The 20,475-nt window shown below is 39.5% G+C and overlaps 1 protein-coding gene across 4 annotated transcripts in view; it reads left to right on the forward strand.

Moving 5' to 3' along the window:
* Positions 1-1,125: 1,125 nt before the first annotated feature.
* The window catches only part of Postn (periostin), a 30,307-nt gene continuing 10,957 nt past the window's right edge, over positions 1,126-20,475 (forward strand). For 2 of the 4 annotated variants that reach the window (XM_036190999.1, XM_036190996.1), the window contains exons 1-17: positions 1,126-1,370; positions 2,721-2,819; positions 6,070-6,134; positions 7,646-7,803; positions 8,852-9,016; positions 9,846-9,992; positions 10,493-10,634; positions 11,896-12,108; positions 12,655-12,789; positions 13,631-13,779; positions 14,977-15,113; positions 16,002-16,132; positions 16,595-16,725; positions 16,816-16,918; positions 17,023-17,090; positions 17,419-17,464; positions 20,067-20,147. In XM_036190999.1, the coding sequence (XP_036046892.1) occupies positions 1,249-1,370; positions 2,721-2,819; positions 6,070-6,134; positions 7,646-7,803; positions 8,852-9,016; positions 9,846-9,992; positions 10,493-10,634; positions 11,896-12,108; positions 12,655-12,789; positions 13,631-13,779; positions 14,977-15,113; positions 16,002-16,132; positions 16,595-16,725; positions 16,816-16,918; positions 17,023-17,090; positions 17,419-17,464; positions 20,067-20,147 (2,092 nt within the window). In that variant the 5' untranslated portion in view covers positions 1,126-1,248. The remainder of the gene's footprint in view (positions 1,371-2,720; positions 2,820-6,069; positions 6,135-7,645; positions 7,804-8,851; positions 9,017-9,845; positions 9,993-10,492; positions 10,635-11,895; positions 12,109-12,654; positions 12,790-13,630; positions 13,780-14,976; positions 15,114-16,001; positions 16,133-16,594; positions 16,726-16,815; positions 16,919-17,022; positions 17,091-17,418; positions 17,465-20,066; positions 20,148-20,475) is intronic. The other 2 variants (XM_036190998.1, XM_036191000.1) reach the window with 1 other exon arrangement.

Below are 20,475 nucleotides of genomic sequence, written 5' to 3' on the forward strand. Positions count from 1 at the left end.
CTCCAGATAAGGAATTTTCTCTGGCCTAATGTGCAGTCCCCTTAAACTGTTCCAACTGTAAAACAAAGAGTCCAGGCATGGTGTCTCTCTCTACCTTGCCAGGGGGAAAACAATACTGTTATCTGTAACAGAGGGGGAACATCACAGCCCAGAAAACACCACCATCTTCTCTCAGCGTGGCTTTAAAATGCGTGCATTCACAGAGACTAATGGCAGGTATCCTTCCCAGTCTAATGTCCCTTCTGATCTTCACAGCTTCTTCATCAAAAGGATTCTCCACATCTAACACCTGTGTGAAGAAGTAACAAATGTGCCTTCCCTCAGCTGGGGATGCTGAAGTCTGGCACCAAGAGAGTGTAGTTGTTCTCTTAAAAATCAGGAAATTCTTGGCAGCAGCTCTCTTTCTTAATATGCATTTAATTACCACATTGCTTCTGGATTAGTAATACTTGTTTCCAGGACTTATCAGGATATGCAGCCTGTGTGTCATGAAAAAGCAGCATTTTATTATATGCATGCATAAATACATACGTGGGGGATGGAGAGTGGGTGTGGTTGGGTATGGATGTGTATTTCAAAAGTTAGGGAAACTCTCCCAAAGTAGATCTTTGTTAATTAACCCTCTATGCTCACTAAGAATTGAAATGACATAGCTCAGGTTTTATGGAACTGCAAGGAACGCAAGCCTCTTCCGTGTTAGTAGTGGAAATCATACTTTACATGTGTTATAAATCTATCCGGGATTTGTGTGAAATCCCCTTCGTGATTTCTTTTCTGGTGAAAAATAACCTCAGTGTTCTGTTGTGGACTGATTAAGTGTGACAAAATCACATCGGACAAGTAACTGAGCTGAGAGACATAGAGTGGCAGAGGCAGATGGCAGAGTGCCCCCCTACACACACACACACACACACACACACACACACACACACACACACACACACACTTCCCACCCCCTCCGGCCCCCAAACTCAAATACAGCTGTTTTCATAAACAAAACCTATACAGGCGAAAGCGAGGCATTCTGGAATTGAAAACAAATAGAAGTTCAGTCTGCTCAGAACCCAGTAGACTTTCACTGGCAGCCAGCCAGAGCTGTTGGTGCTTCTGGACAGCATCTGGAAGTCTCAGGTTGCTCCAGCGCCCCCTCCTACAGCCCCACGCTCCCTCCCACCGCCCAGACCTATATAAATTCAGCTCTCCAGAGCCCAGGCCAGTTCTCTTCCTGGACGGAGCTCAGGGCTGAAGATGGTTCCGCTCCTGTCCTTGCTGGCTCTGCTGCTGCTGCTGTGCGATCTTAACCCTGCAAACGCCAACAATTACTATGACAAGGTCCTGGCTCACAGCCGCATCAGGGGTCGGGATCAGGGGTGAGTCCCTGGTTGGCTTTATTTTTCCGCTTAGCTTGTTCTAGAAATATGTGTAAAGTTCCTTATAAGTGCAGCTCGGGGTAGTTGTTGGTTTTTGTTGCTGTTTTACTTTTTACAAGGTAACAGGAAAACAAAAAATAAGTATTCTGTAAATATATATTGTGTGTATGTATATATGTATATATCTCTATATATGGTTACTATGACATATATGTCTTAAATACGTAAGACTTTATATCAACATAATTATTATTACTTTATGTGGATTATTAATTTTAATGTAATTAACAAAATACAATAGGTTAATCCTTTATAATTCAGTTTACTTGAGTTTTTACTTCCTTCCAAACCTGCAGAATATGGCTTTCAAAATCAAAGAATCTACTGTTAGATGGTATCATGTTACAAGCTTTGAAATGCCTCATGGGATCATAGTGCAAATTTTATTTGATTTATATATATGAAAATTAAACTCCGGTCTGAATAACTGTTCCTCTGAATTCTTTGAAGTATTTTTATCTTTTAGGATAAATGTAGGATTTTAAAAAGTTATTAGAAACAACTTAGTAACTTGAGCAAACATCTGTACTTTTTACATGTGGCTCTTGGCATCATTCCAAAGTGCTGGAGGGTCCTCTTAACTCTCAAAGCACTCTTTCCCAGAGTGGAGCAGAATTCCCATCCCTTTAAGAGAAAGCAAACTTAAAATTGCAGTAGAGGACTCATTTATTTGTCCTAGTAAAAGAAACAAGTTTCCTTTATGTGAAGGCATTGTTTAAAAGCTACGTTTAACACTAATTTGCTTCCCCAAGTACCTAGGGAACCACAGAGCAGAGTAGGTAATAAAATAGGGATTCCTTTGCTGTTAGTCTCCCACTGTTCAGGGGAATCCTCAAGTCTCCCATCCTCCAGTGAGTGCATGCTTAGTTTTAAAACAAGTGGAGGCGAGGGGCTCACTATTAACAGTAGTGTGTACATAAAATCCAAACTCTGCTAAATCTAATTCTGTTTGAATAGTCCTATCAGGTTAACTTTTTGAAATACTCAAATATACAACATGTCTTCCCTCCTTTCACCCTTCCCTTCCCCTTCATCCTCCTTCCTTCTCTCCCCACTCCTCTCCCCTCCTCCCCCTCCCCTCCTCTCCTCCGTCACTCCCTATCTCCCTTAGTCTTCTGCTTTTCCAGGAATTCAGTGGAACTGGATCAGGAGTTAGATTTGCACAAAGTTAAAATCCCATCTTGCAATGTCAAGTCTGCACCCTAACCTCTCTTTTCAGCCGCCTGACCTGAAATAGCAGAGATGCTAGCCATATGGATTAACTCTTTTTGCCTTTCCTTTACTCTCCAGCCCAAATGTCTGTGCCCTCCAGCAGATTCTGGGCACCAAAAAGAAATACTTCAGCTCGTGTAAGAACTGGTACCAAGGTGCTATCTGTGGAAAGAAAACGTGAGTCACATCCTTTTCTTCATTGACATTTTCATGACCCACAGGAATGTCACTAGCCTCTTCTTGGGTACATGGCCCAGACTGAAAATACTGTCCAAACTGGTGAGTTTTTAGAGAGAGGCTCAAGCAGAGAAACCCCCTCTTGTCTCCACAGTCACAAGAGAGGATTTCTCTCTGAGCCTATCAGCTGGAGGGGCCAAAGCAAGCCCCATAACAGTGTGATATGGCCTGAGTTAGTATGAACAAACATGGTTTCTACTCCTTTTACATTCTTTGTTGTTTGGTCTTCCTTTGTCCTAAGAGTCAGTTAAACTGTGTGTTTCATTTGCCCTTCTTACACACACACACATACACACACACACACACACACACACACACACACACACAGATTAAGGACAACAAATCGATCTGAAATGTAAGGTTTTAAAAACCCAAATTAATGTTTCTCTAGTCATTTAGAAATCATGGGAAAGATTCCACGTCACCTCTGAGTTTTCACTGAGGAATAAATTTAGGAAGAAGTTGCATTTTCCATTTCTTCTTAACCCTTGATGCTTTTTACAAACTGCCTGATCCCCAGGGACCATGGAGGTGATAGCAGAAGCCCATCACTCTGTCAAATATCCCAGTGGCTAAAAGGACAATTTCTTCTAGCTTAGTGATACACCATGGCTTGGCAGTGTCTTTGACTGATCAACCTAAACCTGCTAAACATTATTGCTTATGTGTTAGACAAGCTTATTGGTTTATTTTACCATAACTATTGGTAGAAAAATTAAACCCTGGATCTATGAAGGGTAAGAATCACTTGTGCCAATTCATCATTTTACAAGGAGGGAGCTGTCTCAAAGGTGGGGTAGCTTAGTAAATCAAAAAAGGGGTTCCATGTCTTTCCCGGTGATGAAGACAATGGGAAGGCTCCTCACTGCCATCCATCTGGACTGCATCCTCTAAGGGGTAGCCTTGGGGACTGCAAGATCTGAAGATCTGCTTGTACACCATGATGAACTTCAGGTACCCTCCAAAGAGTGCAAATATTGCTTGAAAACTTATTTCAGCCAGGCATAGTGGCTCATGCCTATAATCTCGTCACCCAGAAGGCTGAGGCAGGAAGATTTCCCCAAATTCTAAGATAGTTTGAGCTCCAAAGTGAGACACTCTCAAAACCACAAATAAATAAACAAACAAACAAACAAACAAACAAATAAATAGCTAATTTCTACCCTTGTGCTACTGGTACAAACACTCCACACAGAACTATTTAACCTGGGGAAGTCAGTGATCTTCCCATGCTGAGTGTACAGGGAAAATGTTGTTAGTGTTCTTCCTGGAAATTAAGGGACTCTTATTTCCACTATGTAATTGTATTAGAGATGCCAAAGTTGTCACACAACAGAAGACTCTTGTTTTCCATTAGACAAAAGTCCTGCTTGTAGCCAGACTTTTACCAAAACTGTAACAATGTCCCCTTAGCAAACTTGCCTCCAACAGCTTCCGTTTCAAATCACATTTGCATCTCCTCACTGAAATAAATGCAAATGCTGATCTCGAATAACCAAAGAAACCAGTACTACTGATAGGGAGGAAGCCTGCCCTGCCCTCCCCTCCCTTCTGCTCAAGTTGCCAGTGCCTTCTGGGTAATGTCAGTTTTCAACTTGGCTTCTGGTTAAACAGCTACTTGGGGAATTTACTGGAAGGAAACAGGCCAGGTCTCAAGAAAAGCACAAGTTCCCTGGGCCTTAAAGTTAAGGTATTGTCTGGAATCACGTAGAACCTCTTTCACAAAGCATTCTGCAGGCTCCCTGTATGATGCCAGTGATGTTTGCAGCTGTTTTTGTTACTACTCAGATAGTGAAGATAAATTCCCCATCTTCCAAGCTGTGCAGAGCAAGGATTGTGCCTTCTTCTTGCTTTATTCAACTTTTTGGCCATACAGGAGAGTGGATTTTTGTGTAGAATACATGCGCTCTGAGAACAAAACACTTCAGTTGTATTTGAAGCATTAACTCAGTTAAACACATTGTCCACTTATCAGTTGAAATGACAGACCACTGTTCTGCAAACTCACCCCCTCTGCTGCATGCCTTTTCTGCTTGAGAGTTGAGCCTCAGGTTATATTAGTGTGTGTGATAGACATTTGTCTCGTAATGACAGCGTCCTGTCCTCATTACTGTTTATCTTCTAGCCTCTAGATTAACTATAGCTAGACAGACCTCATTTTGCTGTTTATAATGCACATCAATCAAATTCATGAGGGCATTTACTTAGTTACTATATTGTCTACTTATTTCTGTGGAGATCTGTGTAAGTAAAATAGTCACCAAGAGGAAAATGAGGATTTGCATTGGGGTCAAATGCAAGTTCCCTTGTTTCAGGTGCAGCCAACTCTTGAAACTGCACAGAAAGTTAAACTAAAAAAAAAGGAAAATCTAAGCTTGTATAACACATTCAAATTAATAATGATAACAATAAATAAATTAATGAATAATAACTACTACTGACAATTTAAAACAAAAGTAACTGTTCACTTGGTTGGCTGCTTGCCTTGAATGCACAAAGCCCTGAATTCAATCCCCAACACTACGTAAAAATGCCAAAAGATAGGATGAACACAAGAGGATCAGTTTGGAGACATCCTCAACTTCAGAGGCAGTTCAAGGCCAATCTGCTGTCTGAGATATTATCTGGGGGGGGATGAAATGATAAGACAACAGAGGGTAAAAATGAGCAAAAATTGATCAAAGTATGTCATGTATGTGTATGAAAACATCAAAGAAATCTTTTATTGTGTATAATTCATTCATGCTAAGAAATGTACGTGAGATAGAATTTTATTAGAAGAGGTCAATGTATTTCTATTGTTTCAAGGTAGCATATTTTAATGAGTGTATTTTTTTGCTACAAAATTATTCTAAAAAACACTCTTTTGAGATTCACAACTATTTGGATTTGGGTATTATCACTTTTCTTTCCGTGTTAAACTATTGAGCAGACTGAATTCTAATATATCAAGTGACTTGTTTAAGGGCATCTGTCTACTGCACAGTGAACCTGCTTAATAAACTCTATTCTTCAGGATCAAGACCCAGGAACCTTTCCAAACTTACATAAATGTCTGGTATCTGAAGGGCAGAAACAATAGCTGGCTTCTACAATCTTAGCAAATCATGGGAATGAGTGATAAGCTGATGTAAGGGTGCATCTTTTGTGATACTCTGTTTTAATACTGAGATTTGTCCCCTCTGTGTAGCACTGTGATATATGAATGCTGTCCTGGCTATATGAGAATGGAAGGGATGAAAGGCTGTCCAGCAGGTAAAAGCTACACTTCAGGACTAAATGGGGAGCACTTCCTTTGTGAGGAATGAGTTAGACAATTTGTGGGGAAGCCAAGTGTGTGTGCTCGTAGGTGTGCAAGTGTGTGTGAGCATACTCAGCACAATCACAGCAACTTCTCCATGTTTCTGTGTTAATCACATGCTTGCTCTAATTCTGAAATAGTAGGCCTCCCTTGTCACGCATTGGAAGCTACATGAGAAGCCTAATTGGAAGTAGCTCAGCTCCCACCCTGCAAAAGTCCCCATGTTTGAACTTGGCTAGAGGCATGGCACCTACTTTAAGAAGGCAACATCTATAGCTGACCAGCTCACTTTGAAATGTGGTCACCCATAATTCTGCCAACAAAAAAAAGAAGTTGTTTTTCATTTCCTCTGGATTTGCAATATCAATCATCACCTTTCTCCAGGCTCCCATTCCTCAATACAATGGTCTCTTCCTGGGGCACAGGTCCTCCTGGCCCCCAATCAGGTGTAGACTCCAGAGCACTGACTGTCATGGTCACCAACCCTTAGACAGTCCTTGGCGTAATACTGTGTTCAGAATGAGGTGCTAGGCTAGAGTCTCCAAAGCACTCAGTTCTGAGCAGCTGAGAGAATGTTAGGAACCTCACTTGCTGAGACCCCGGGTTTGGTTAATGTTGTTGGTGACAATGTCATGTTGACTAACTCATATCATATTTGTGAGCAATTATGTTACAGATTTTTCTCACATGGAAACTGTTGAGCTGGGTTTTGCTCAAACTAGGCATGAAACTCTGTTAAATGTAACCTTTTTCACTTTTACCCGATTTTGTCATATTGAGAGTTCTTTTGCAGACTTTATGGTTTAATTTAATAATTGTCTTGGGGAATTCACTAAAGTTGTCATTTACTTCATGACTCTGTCCAAATGAGACCAATTTTCAAGTCAACAGAGTCAGAAGTAGTCTACAGAAGGCTGGTCATACCTTTTCAGGTTGACATTCAGACCAAGAGAACCTTCTGAAAGGATTAGATATGTTTTCCTTAAATTAAAATGGAAAGAACTGAATCCATACACTGCTTTAGGGACCAATAACCATGACAGTTATCGATGTAAACATAATACACTGCTTAGGGACTCAGCCCTAGATTATAGCACATGTTACCCTTACAAGTCTCAATGAGCAGCAAGCAGCAGCTTGTCTTTAGATAAAATAATCAGATATATTTTCTGGAAATTCTCATTGAACTATTATTGATGCCATGGGATTTACTAAATGTTACTTCAGTTTGATATTTTAAAACTCACTTCCTTAGCACCAAGAATATAAGAAATAATAGCTTGAGTGGCACTTTATTATATAATGCTCAAAATGCCACTTTTGTGTAAAGTAGGTGATTCATGGGATGTTATTGCTTAAATCGATTAGTTCGATATATTGGGGAATAGTGAAAAGCTTGAATGATTATAAAAGAACATTCTGGAAATCAAGTACTAATCATTTGCTCACTTCTTGACTATTTCAGTGATGCCAATTGACCATGTTTATGGCACGCTGGGCATTGTGGGAGCCACTACCACTCAGCACTATTCCGATGTCTCAAAACTGAGAGAAGAGATTGAAGGAAAGGGGTCGTACACCTACTTTGCACCAAGTAACGAGGCTTGGGAGAACCTGGATTCTGTAATTAATCCTTTCACTATCTGAAACACTCACTGTGGGACACTGCCATTTTCATTTTAACTGCTCAACTTATATATAAACCAAGAACATGTCATATCTTTCTACATACACATGTGAGAATATACAGAAAACATGTTATTGGGACAATGGTACATGTTCACCTTCCGCAGTGGAACTCCCCAGGAGACAATCCTTTTAAAGGGACAAAGAATGAGCTAAAAGAGTGCTTACTATTATTACATTTTATTTCTCTCCTCTTACTTTCTTGGTTGTGGGAAAATACATGTAATTTCAGATAACATATCTATTAGAAAGGTAAGTTAAAATGCCTAGCTGTATTTAAAAATCTATTATAAGCTATATTACATTACATAGCTGTATTTTATTATAGTTTATAAATAGCAGAGCTATAGTGAATTAAAAGCTGTATAGTTTGTACTTGTTTATATATACATAACCACATGCCTTATAGATGGCTATTCCAAGACTATCAGGTTAGTAAATATGTGTGGATATTTAAACTGTTATAAACAATACTTGTTCTTGTAAACAGACTAAGTCATAACAGATTAATTCATAAAATATTCCTCAACCTCCAATATTAACAATATTATATAGGTTAATAATTCTGGTTATTAACCTATACAAAGATTATCTCTTCATCAATGTATTTTTAAAATTTTGTTCCCCAAAGCGTACAACCCTCCACTGACTACTTTAAATTCCCAAATTCCTCAATCAGTAGGAGTAATATAATTCTGTTATGCATGTCAATTTTGTGTGATGAATTGACAATTGAATAAGGCCACAAAAGAGTAGAAATGGGGCTTGAAAAATGATGACTCAACAGCTCAGAATGCTGCAGAAGACCCATGTTCGGTTCCCAGCACCCACATCAGGCCAGTCACAACCACCTGTAACTCAAGCTCCAAACACAGTCAGCCACTCTCACACACATGGAACATGCAAATAATCATTTTTAAATGGGTGGGGGAGGGAACTTCAATAGCAAATCAAAACCAATGAACTTCTACTGAATTCTCCCTAGGATATTCGCAGAGGACTAGAGAACAATGTCAATGTTGAGTTACTGAATGCTTTACATAGCCACATGGTTAATAAGAGAATGTTAACCAAGGACCTGAAGCATGGCATGGTGATTCCTTCAATGTACAACAATCTGGGGCTTTTTATTAACCACTATCCCAATGGGGTAAGTCTCATTTGTAAAATTTACATTTCCAAGTCATATTTTCCTGAATCTTGTTTCCTTGTTAGGATGTTCACAGAAATGATAAAATGTTTGTCAGTGTAATGCAAATGCTTGTATTATGATTTAAAACAATCTTGGCCTTGTAAAATTTCAATCCAATTGGTTCCTCCTAATGACTGCATGATTGGCATTTAGGAGTCACTGTGTATTAAAGGGTTTCTTACAAATAGTGAAATGCACACTAAAGAGTGTGGTGACTGCCCTGTGGTCACTCTCTGGACACTATGCTGACTATGGCAAACTGACAATAGGGTCTCAGGGTTTTTTCCAGCATTCAAATTTCCAGAAGAGAAAAAACATTCCAGTGAAGAGGCAATACTATTTATTATTCTGTAGACTTCATGACAGGCAATGGTATTTCATCCCTCTCTCAGAACTCATTTCAGAGCTAATCAGAATTCTTTACACAATTTTTTGACCAACATTAGAAATAGTTTATAACTATTCATATTAAAGGACAAAAATAAAATCAATAACTCAAATGGAGGAAATTTTTTGTCTTGGATCTCCAGAGATGCTCCTGATTGACTGGGGTTCTAAATAGTTCTGCTTTCTCTTTGACAATACTCTGGTCTTAATCCACAGATAACATGGGCACTCTGTGTGTAGGTCTGTAGGCTCTTTATGCTACACCTACTAGTCCCCAGCATCAGCACTTAGCATGTAGGTACTTTCCATCATACCTACTAGTACAATGGGAACATGGAAATTGCCTTACTGTCCTAGCAATTAATGCTGGCTCTGAATTTTTTTTTTCTAATGATTGCAGGTTGTCACTGTAAACTGTGCGCGAGTCATCCATGGGAACCAGATTGCCACAAATGGTGTTGTCCACGTCATTGATCGAGTCCTGACGCAAATAGGTACCTCCATCCAAGACTTCCTCGAAGCAGAAGACGACCTTTCATCATTCAGAGTAAGAACCAGGGCAGATTCCCCTGAGTCACTGAAAACCTTCCTTCCCTGGCAAGATCTGCAGAATGCAAAAGTGCTATTCAACAAATCTGGCACACTGCAATAATACATTCCATGAAACAACCATTTCTACTTCCTTCACAAAGGAGATACCACCCCATATAAAGTAATAATACATATTTGGACATGGTGATAAAGGAAGGCTGGGTGTGTGACGACAGTATGTTTGGTGTATTTAGAAAGTGTCAATTCAATGGCTGTATATGTTGCTGGATTTGCTGTAGTTGGAAAAATGCTGGCAGACTTTCCTTTCTAGCCAACAGTTTGAGAAAAACTGGGAAAGACTTTATTGGTTGCGCCAAAAAGTAATAATTTAACAGTCTAACATAAGCAAATGTCTCTGGTGAAGCTGTCAACTCCCTCCTGATATCCTAGGCCAAGTGTGTGACAAGTTTCCCTGGCTTTGAGATGCAGATCCTCTGAAAGCCATTTGTGTTTCAGGCTGCTGCCATCACCTCCGACTTATTGGAGTCCCTTGGAAGAGACGGTCACTTCACACTCTTTGCTCCCACCAATGAAGCGTTTGAGAAACTCCCACGGGGAGTTCTAGAAAGGATCATGGGAGACAAAGTGGCTTCTGAAGGTAGGAAAAAAAAATCTTCCTCTCCCAGAGACCTAGGACAAAGGCAATGAAACAAGACCAGTTACTGCCAGTAATGGCAGCTATGAAAGAAAAGACCAAAAGTGTTTAATGTGAGGTGCTCTAGAAAACATCATTTAAAAGATTTAAAGAAAAGCCAAGTATTATTCTCAATAGAAACAGCTGCAAGGTTGTAGCCTTTGGTGTTGTTTCCAAGCAAATAAGCTATAGAGACTATGAAAGGTTAATAAGAGGCTGGAGAGATGGCTCAGCAGTTAAGAGCACTGGCTGCTCTTGAGGAGGACCTGTGGTTGATTCCCAATACCCACACAAATCCAGAGGAAATGACTCCCTCTTCTGGCCTCTGTAGGCACCAGGCATGCATGTGGTACATGAATATACATGCAGGAAGCACTCATACTAATACAACAAAGTAAATAATCTTTTTTAAATTAAAAAGTGTGGGAGAATAATATTGGGTTTGATTTTAATATGGAATGCATATTATATAATACCTTTGACTCTAAATATATGCTACAAGGTATAACTGAACAGAGAAAGTTATATGGTTCTCCTTGGCTACCACACATTGACTCACAAATGTATCTGGGTCCTTTCCAGCCTCCCTTTCAACAGCGGAATGGGTTTTGCCTTGTGATAACAAATTTTATATACTCAGTTTCCAAATATGTTTATCCAAATACAGCTGACAAACTTTGAGGATGTAAGTCTCGATATAACAGAGTCAAGGGGCAGATCCCTCTTGATGTATGTTTTTTAGATGTTGTCTTGAGGAAATGGTGGCTAGGTGTCTATACTTTCTAGGTGTTGTCTTGAGGGAATAGCTCACCTTGCCCTTAGGTTTTAGAACTAGTTTGCAAATCATGAATGGTCTTTTGGAAGTGGCTAATGTAGCATTCTGTTTGCGTGTTTTAGAACAGACTTGGCTAACAAATAACTTCATAAAACCAACTAAAAGACTTGGTCTCTTTTTTCTTGTGTTTTCCTGCTGCTGCAAAAATAATTTTGGAAGCTCATATTCTCTTTCCCTCCTTTCTAATCAGATAATCTGTTTCTTTTGAAGCAGTGATTTAAAATACTCACCTTCCTAGAACATGCATAGTTAAAATTTTAATATCTCAAGTCTTACATTTCTGTCATATTTCCTTGGTGAATTTAGTTCCACGATGAAATGCATAATTTAAGGGTCAAATGTTATTTCCCTTGACCAGAAGTTGACTCCTCTCCCCTCTTCTCTCCCCAGCTCTCTTGAAGTACCACATCCTAAATACTCTCCAGTGTTCTGAGGCTATTACAGGAGGAGCCGTGTTCGAGACCATGGAAGGAAACACAATAGAGATAGGATGTGAAGGGGACAGCATCTCCATTAATGGAATTAAGATGGTGAACAAGAAAGACATTGTGACTAAGAATGGTGTCATCCACCTGATTGACGAAGTGCTCATCCCTGATTCTGGTGAGCAGGGCCCCATTCCCACCACTTGACTTGCCAGTTGAGGTATTTGGAGAATAAGTCCATGAAGACCTAATGAGCAGTCTGAAAGAGCACAAACAGCAAACTGGCTGTGTGCTTGTCAAATGCTGACTCCAAGGCCTGTGCAGTCATGGGCCCTTGGCCAAGTATCTAGTCTCTATACAAGTTTTCCTCACTACTAGTGTGTTTCTTGGCAACAAAGAGAGAGAATGATGGTAGACTTTGGGTAAAATAAGGGGTGTGTCACCCACAGTGCAGAAAAAGCTGAAAGGTGAGTAATAGAGGGTTAAAGAAAACTACACTAGGAAGACATAGAGAAAAATTCCTTCGAAAATTATTTGTGCTGATCAAGCCCCTCCCATGGAAACTAGAACCTTCATACTAAGGCAGGGTAGGACCTTTTACTGGATTGACACTCAAGTAAATAGCTTACAAGCATAGAAAAGAGCCAGGCACTGATTTACGATCGCAGGGATGAGGATCATAACAATGACGACATTGTTGAGATGGCAATGGTTTATTTTACAGCCAAACAAGTCATTGAGCTGGCTGGAAAACAGCAAACCACTTTCACAGACCTGGTGGCCCAGCTGGGCTTGGCGTCCTCTCTGAAGCCAGATGGGGAATACACTTTGTTAGCACCTGTGAACAACGCGTTCTCTGGTATGTGCCGGGTTCTGTTCCTGCTTCCTCCCTGGGGGACCGTCTTTCTTCACAGTGTTTATTCTCAGTAAGAAAGAATAGACATCTTAGAAAATGTTGGTTATATTGTGCAGTCTGGAAAACATAGGTATCAAATTATAAATGCATAAAAACCAGAGATGATTACTTCTGGATCATGATGGGAAGTGTTTTTCATGCAGTTATTGCTACCCACTGACAATATTTAGAACACATGCTGAGATCTGTTCTAAAGAATTATTTCACAGGAAAATATATAAGTTGTGAGAAGAAGTTTAGTGAACAAAAATCAAACATTAATGTTTTTAAAATACCAAGTTGTAATATATGAAATTATTAATTAGAGATATTAGAGTTTCTAGAAATACTGTATCTCCCTTAGATTAATAATGTACCTATGCTCTGGAGTCTGTGAGTTTTGATCCCTTGACCAGCAATAAGCATGAACTTATAAATGACTCATCAATAGTCACTCATGTGACTGATGGACACCTAATTGTCAGGGAAAAAAAAAGAAAGAAGAAAACAAAACAAACAAACAAGAACTTTGGCCACTATAAAGATTTAGATTTTGCCGATGACCATTATGAAAGTAAATAGTCCCTGTGTAGATGCAGCCCTTGTTTGCCCAATAAGAACTTCATGGAGATAGTTTGGAGTGATAAGTCAGTTTGTATTGGCAGATGGCCTTGCTAGCCTTGGGTACACAGCTGTGAATGAGGGGTGTGCATGAACAGCATTAGAGACTGCCCACTCTCTGATTTCTCTTCCAGCCATATTATCCATACACAACCAAGTTTCCTCCTAATGAATTTATTCACAGATGACACTCTGAGCATGGATCAGCGCCTCCTTAAGCTAATTCTACAAAATCACATATTGAAAGTTAAGGTCGGCCTTAGTGACCTCTACAATGGACAGATACTGGAGACCATTGGAGGCAAACAACTCAGAGTCTTTGTGTATCGCACGGTAAGTGGGTCAGACCAGGATCGAATGTGCGTCTACACTGGCCTGAATGTCACATGGCATGTACTGGCCAAAGAGTCACACGAATGTTCCTCGGACTTTTATAAATGTGATTATGAAATTTAATGTCCATATGATCAGAGATGAGGACAGCTCAGAGAAAGATGATTAGGAAAGCGTGCCCATGTGCTGTGTATGACAGCTAATTAGCCTTTGTTTCAGATAACAAGTAACTATGTTCTGAAATACTCATTTAAATTCTAGAAGATTCCTGATAAGGTGTTTGCCTTGTAGAATACTTTGTAGTATTTCATGTTGAGTCAAAGGTGTAGTGTATCCCCTATTGTGGTATCTCCATTCAATAATGGAATTTCTTTTGAATGATTTTCAAGATAGATTTGTAAAAGGACCATACAGATTTCTGGATCCTATTAAATGAAATGAAAGAACTATATCCTGCAGGGAATTTCCTGAAAACATTGACTGTCAGAATTATAGTGCAGCCAAAAAGGCTTCATGGGTAGGGAAGCATTCCCTAGAGACTGAAGTGGCCCATGGTGGCCCTTCACTAAGGTTTCATGATGGCAAGGCACACATTTTAAATAACTCAGTAAATTAACTTCACTCTCAATTATACATGTACATCTATCTATTAAATTACACATATACACACATTGAAGCATACATATGCATTCAGTAAATTATACATGTACACACATTAAATTATAGTTCTGCATACATTAAATTATACATGCACATGTATTAAATTAAGCATATACATTTATTAATTTTAAAAAACTGGAAATAAATTAAGGACTAGATATATAACTGATTGGTCTAACTGTCAAGAAAATGTAGTAAATGTGAGGCTTACAAGAGACCCTGAATTTTGGAATATTTATAGATAATACGAACATAAAGACCGTGCAGAGCAGCTAACCATGGAACCGATGACAGGGAAAAAACAGAAGTAGAATTGTAGGCAAAGTCTCCAGTCTGCTGACAGGATGCACAGGTCTGATGCATAAGGTGGCTTGGCTAGTGGTAGGACTGGATGAGAAGAGCACAGCAAAATCACAAGACATCACATACAAGAGAGAAGCTGTTTTTTTCTGGCCCTGTCAGTCCGCTGACCTCTTGGAAGGGCTAGCTCAGATCAAGGCCACAAAAGGGCATCCTGGGTCTTTCTTCCCCTACTAGGCCATCTGCATTGAGAACTCCTGCATGGTGAGAGGAAGCAAGCAGGGAAGGAATGGCGCAATTCACATATTCCGAGAGATCATCCAACCAGCAGAGAAATCCCTGCATGAAAAACTGAGGCAGGATAAGCGCTTTAGGTAAGTCTACCGGCTGCCCCTGAGCAAAAGAATGAGCCGCATTGGTGCTATCCTGAGAAGCCTCCAGCTTATAGTATTGCTAACTCTGGTGATATGTTGGTGGCAACACAACCCTGACAGCCAAGGCTCAGGGAAGATCACAGAAAAAGGAAGGAAAGATTGTAGGAGCCCGAGGACTAGGATGTCTGCTGTGAGACAGTGCCTTCTGTATATGACAGGGATGCTCACTCATAACAACAATGTGCTCACCTAAATAAGACCTTCACAATGACAGTACCGGGTGACACATCAGCATGAATGACAGAAATTTCACAAGGCTGCACCCCTAGATTGGGAATTACAGGCAATTAATGGCTGGGGAGAGAGGGAGAATCAACCTTCTGCACAGGTAAAAATGATGTAAATACAGTTCTCAGAGATGAAATTCCAAAAGAAATCTAAAAAATTCATACAAATGTTTTAAAATTAATACATGTTTTCAGAGCTGTTTGGTCTGTTCCTGGGGAATCATAGTATGGTTTGGTGGTTGGAAAAAGTCTAATAGTCCGATTTACTTCTGAGATTTTTCTTATAATTGTTTCTTTAAAAATGATGACATAAAAAACTTCTTCAATAAAATATCAAGTGAAACAAGAGTTTTGTGTCACATAAAATGTGACTTTAATATTTTTGTAAGAAAAACAGAGGCGGAGAAATTTATATGTTATTCCAATCATTTCCCCCATTAGAAATCTTATTTTACAGGGAGATTACATTTAAACACATGAAAATGTGTAAGGTGGTTTCTCAGTTTCCACAACACATGGATTCCACCCTGCTCTGTACAATGTGGCTGAGTGAACCTACATCTAACACACAGTAAATTCAATGCCTGTTCTCTGCGCTCAGTATCTTCCTCAGCCTCCTGGAAGCCGCAGATTTGAAAGATCTCCTAACACAGCCCGGAGACTGGACGCTGTTTGCTCCAACCAATGAGGCCTTCAAGGGTATGACAAATGAAGAAAGAGAGATTCTTATTGGTGAGTACTGGCAAGCGGCAGACATTGACACCTCAAATGAAGAACCTTGGCTTTCTCCAGCTTTTGTACTCATCTTTAAGAAAAGAAAAGAAAGCCCCATCCCTACACCTCTGGTTCACTTAACCAGCTTTGGTTTCCTTTAACCTGCTTGGGATATGAGGAGAGTCATTCATTAATGTTTATTCATAAACTGCTTACTGTCATAACATAATTTATTGAAAGACACACCATTGTATGGTATAAAAGGGAAATGTCATAATTTCAAGACTAATTGGTATAGTTTGAGTTGATTGAAATGACTGATGTTTTGATAAAGCGTTGGCATCGGCTTTAGAAAACTTTGACATTGTGAGAAGACAGAGAGCTGTAAAAACAGAAAACTAAATGTTTTATTCCTTAGTCTTATATCGAAATGTCAGAAAAGCAACGTATTATTAAACAAACATCTGTCTTTTCCTGCAGGAAATAAAAATGCTCTCCAAAACATCATTCTTTATCACCTGACGCCAGGGGTTTATATTGGAAAGGGCTTTGAACCTGGAGTCACTAACATCCTGAAGTCTACACAGGGAAGCAAAATCTACGTGAAAGGAGTAAGTTACCACAAGGGGTTTATAAAGTGCTTATCGTTATTAAGTGGTTTCCATATAGTTTCTCCTTAACATCACCCCTTATTTTGAAAGGTAAATGAGACGCTTCTGGTGAATGAGTTGAAGTCCAAAGAATCTGACATCATGACAACAAATGGCGTCATTCATGTTGTGGACAAACTCCTCTATCCAGCAGGTCTGTACTGATTGAATGCATTGATGGACTAGGGCTGCTCAACATAGACTTAGTTTCTTATCACCAATTTTCTTACCATATCCATTGAATATTTATCTCCACAGACATCCCTGTTGGAAATGATCAGCTCTTGGAATTACTGAACAAACTGATAAAATACATCCAAATCAAGGTACAGAATGCTGTTGGGTTTTATTTCTAGTATGTTGAGCAGGTGTTGTAGGGTTAATATAAAAAACTAGAAATTACTACAATGTAGTATTAGCATAGCTTTAGTATAATGTAGAAAACGGGAAAAATATAGCATAACACATATACTTAGCAGTGGATTAATTATTTTATAATCTTAAAATAATTAGTAACAAACCTGATGGTTTTGTAGTACCTGACCTGACTTCATCTCTATTGAGTCACTGTAGTTGTTTTTATTTTAGCTAGAATTACAGTGTCTTTGGTGTGCAATACATTTTATATTACTAAACACAAACATTTATTTTTAGTTTGTTCGTGGCAGCACCTTCAAAGAAATCCCCATGACCGTCTACAGTAAGTATATGAACAGTTTGGGCTACAAATGGGGCTGATGAGCAAACAAAAAAGGAATGCATCTCTTTGTGGATACAAAGACTGCTGATAATCTGGTATTTAGAGTTCTAAATCCTGTGACACTCATTGTCCTTCAAACAGGGCTTGAGATCTGGACGAGGCCTCACAGGCTTGGTCACACCCTCCAGCTCTGCAGAACCACTTCCCTTCTCATTGGAAACAGGAGTGGTGTGCACTAGAACGAGGAGAAACAAATGAAAAGGGCACAGGGAAGGACAGGTTGCTAGAAGACACTCCAGAGCTATCTGGGGATGTTAATGAGTGGGCACAAGGAGAGCACCGCGAAGGACTGTCACTCATCCTGCCCTGCGCCTAAGCTGTGCATGGGAAGATGTGCAGACAAGTCCTAATTCTTATGAAATGCGGGTTCAAAAGCAACCACATCCAAAACTGGACAAAGGAACCCCAAGTCTGCTAAGTGATTGTTTCTAATCCCCTACACTACCAGATTATCAAGATCTAAGTTCAACTACTTAACAATGGCAAAAGGCATTCCGCGCTCATCATAAATGCTGCTGTCAATCATCAAATAACGTCTTCATTATGGTACCCGCAGCCCCCCCTCCCACCTCTGCTTCTACCTTTCTTTCACTGTAGCTTTTAAAGCTGAAGTTCTTTTCATTTTGTTTTGACTCTTCCACCAAACAGTCAAGTATGCTACAACATTACTCATTGTTATTCTGACTAGAAATTTATTGTACTTTATACCATGGACATTCAGTTATCTAATTATGGATGTTTCCCTTAAAATTAATGCTAGACATGAAAAAGGAAGAAAATCAACACCTGGAGCAAAACAAAATGTCTGCTTCTCCCCGTGATGTTACTTCTGCAATCCCGGGGCCAGGCCCCAGAGATTGTCTCTGGGATTCCATCCCACTGGAATCATGATGATTTATCATGCTCTAAATTCCAGCCACGGAAAAACATACCTTATAACAAAGAGAGGAGTCTCCATGGCCTTCATCCATCAGATATGTGGCTCCCCATGCTATAAATCTTTATGAAAATATTGTTTTTCTTTCCCACTTTATCCATATCAGTTCCACTATTGGCTACAGTGTTTTGCTTATAAATGAGCCAAAATACTGTTATAGTATTACATGAATTATGTTCGCAAAATTATGTGAATCTAGTAACTTGTCAGCCCACTCAGCAGCTGTAAGTGGCTCTGAGGTTTCCATCCCTGTGTGGGCTGTTGCAATAGAGGAGCAGGTCAATTAAAGCAAAGATTCCACTATCACATTTATTTGTTGTCTTGTCTCTAATATTTCTTCGGTTTTGTTGGTACTTATTTTTCTTGTCCCCCCCCCTAACACCACACATTTTAAATTTTTATCTGTGGTTAAACACAAAATATTTTATGTAGAGAAGGACAGAAATCAGGAAATCTTTAGACCAGTGTTCCAAATTATTTAAGCCTTCGCAAAAGCAAAACTAGCAACCAACTCAAGATCCTCACATTCAAATTGCTCAGCACCGTGCTACACTTTTAAAAGTGACTAATTATTCCACGTGAACGGTAGCAACAGAGATCTCTGTGTGCTCCAGGGGAAGAGGCCTGTGCCAACAGAACCACTTGTGGAATCAAGAATTGAAAACACAGATTTGATACATTTTAGAGTTTCATAATTTGAGTTTTGGAGAGATGACCTATGGTTGGAAAATAGTCCCCATAGAGGCCTAGCACACAATTCAAAGGGTCCACGCAGCTTAGCGTGTGAGAACAAGGGCTGAGACCAGCAGAGTCGCATGCCATGCTGCTGACTTTTTGTTACATTTGTGTTGGGATTGAAGTTGACACTAGGCTTGAATTCTTCTACCAGGGTCGTCTTTCATGGCTTCTACTTAGGAATGACAAGAGGCCTGTAACTCTGATGACCTGGCTTATCCAGGTAACACTGCACAACTGAAATCTGTGGTAACCTCACTCAGGAGGTGATGTACATTCACCTTTATGTGGAACACTACCTTAAAATTACAATAATGAGGCTAGAAATTAAGTGGCAATGCATCATATTTGTTGCAGAAAGCTCATGACTTCCTGGCTGAAATTTATTCTCATCTAGACTTGTCAATTATTTTCCATATTTTCTTTTCTGTACCCAACGCATGGGCGTATTCCAAGCGTCTTTTTCTTTCCATATCTGTCTTTTAACTGAAAAGGATCCAACAATGCAATTTAAGAGATTGTGAATTGCATGGAATTAATCATGTTTATTTGTCTTCTGTTGCTACACAGCCAGTCTTTTCAAGAAGCGCAAAGGGAAGTCAGAGCGTTAGTGTTGCGGTCAGAGTGGTAGAGTTCTAGGTAGGATGTGCCATGTAGTTAGCGCTTCCCCACTCTGGAACATAGTCAAGTCACTGGCCTGCAGGACTCAGCCTCTGGACACGAGAAGACACTAATGTGATGTGAATATTTCCTGTGATTGCCTGAACCTAGCACCATAGCTGATAACACCATGGAAAGACCAAAGGGGACAACTTCATTCAAGTTGTTTCTATGTAAACTTCGTTCATGCTCCACTTTCTATATTTTCAGCCACTAAAATTATAACCAAACTCGTGGAACCAAAAATTAAAGTCATTCAAGGCAGTCTTCAGCCTATTACCAAAACTGAAGGTAAAAACCAATGCTCTCCATGGTTCCTTCCACTCTGAAAAAAAAAAGTACCATGTAATCAACTCATTTCTCTGAATATACCTACATTCTTTTTGAAACTAACATGCTACATATTTCTTTACAAATGGCATGCTTGTGTAATTGCATATTGTGGAGTACAATATTTTTTAAAGCGAAGTAGATGGTACATTCCTAATATTTTCAGTACATTTGCTTGTATTTATTTTCATTTAATTGAAGTTGTGTCAACACTAGTACCCAGATAATCACATAACAAATTAATCTTAATCATTTTTGCTGTAGATTCCTTCATGAAATATACTCTTTG

Source organism: Onychomys torridus, chromosome 6 (assembly GCF_903995425.1).
Source record: "Onychomys torridus chromosome 6, mOncTor1.1, whole genome shotgun sequence".
NCBI classification, from domain to species: domain Eukaryota; kingdom Metazoa; phylum Chordata; class Mammalia; order Rodentia; family Cricetidae; genus Onychomys; species Onychomys torridus.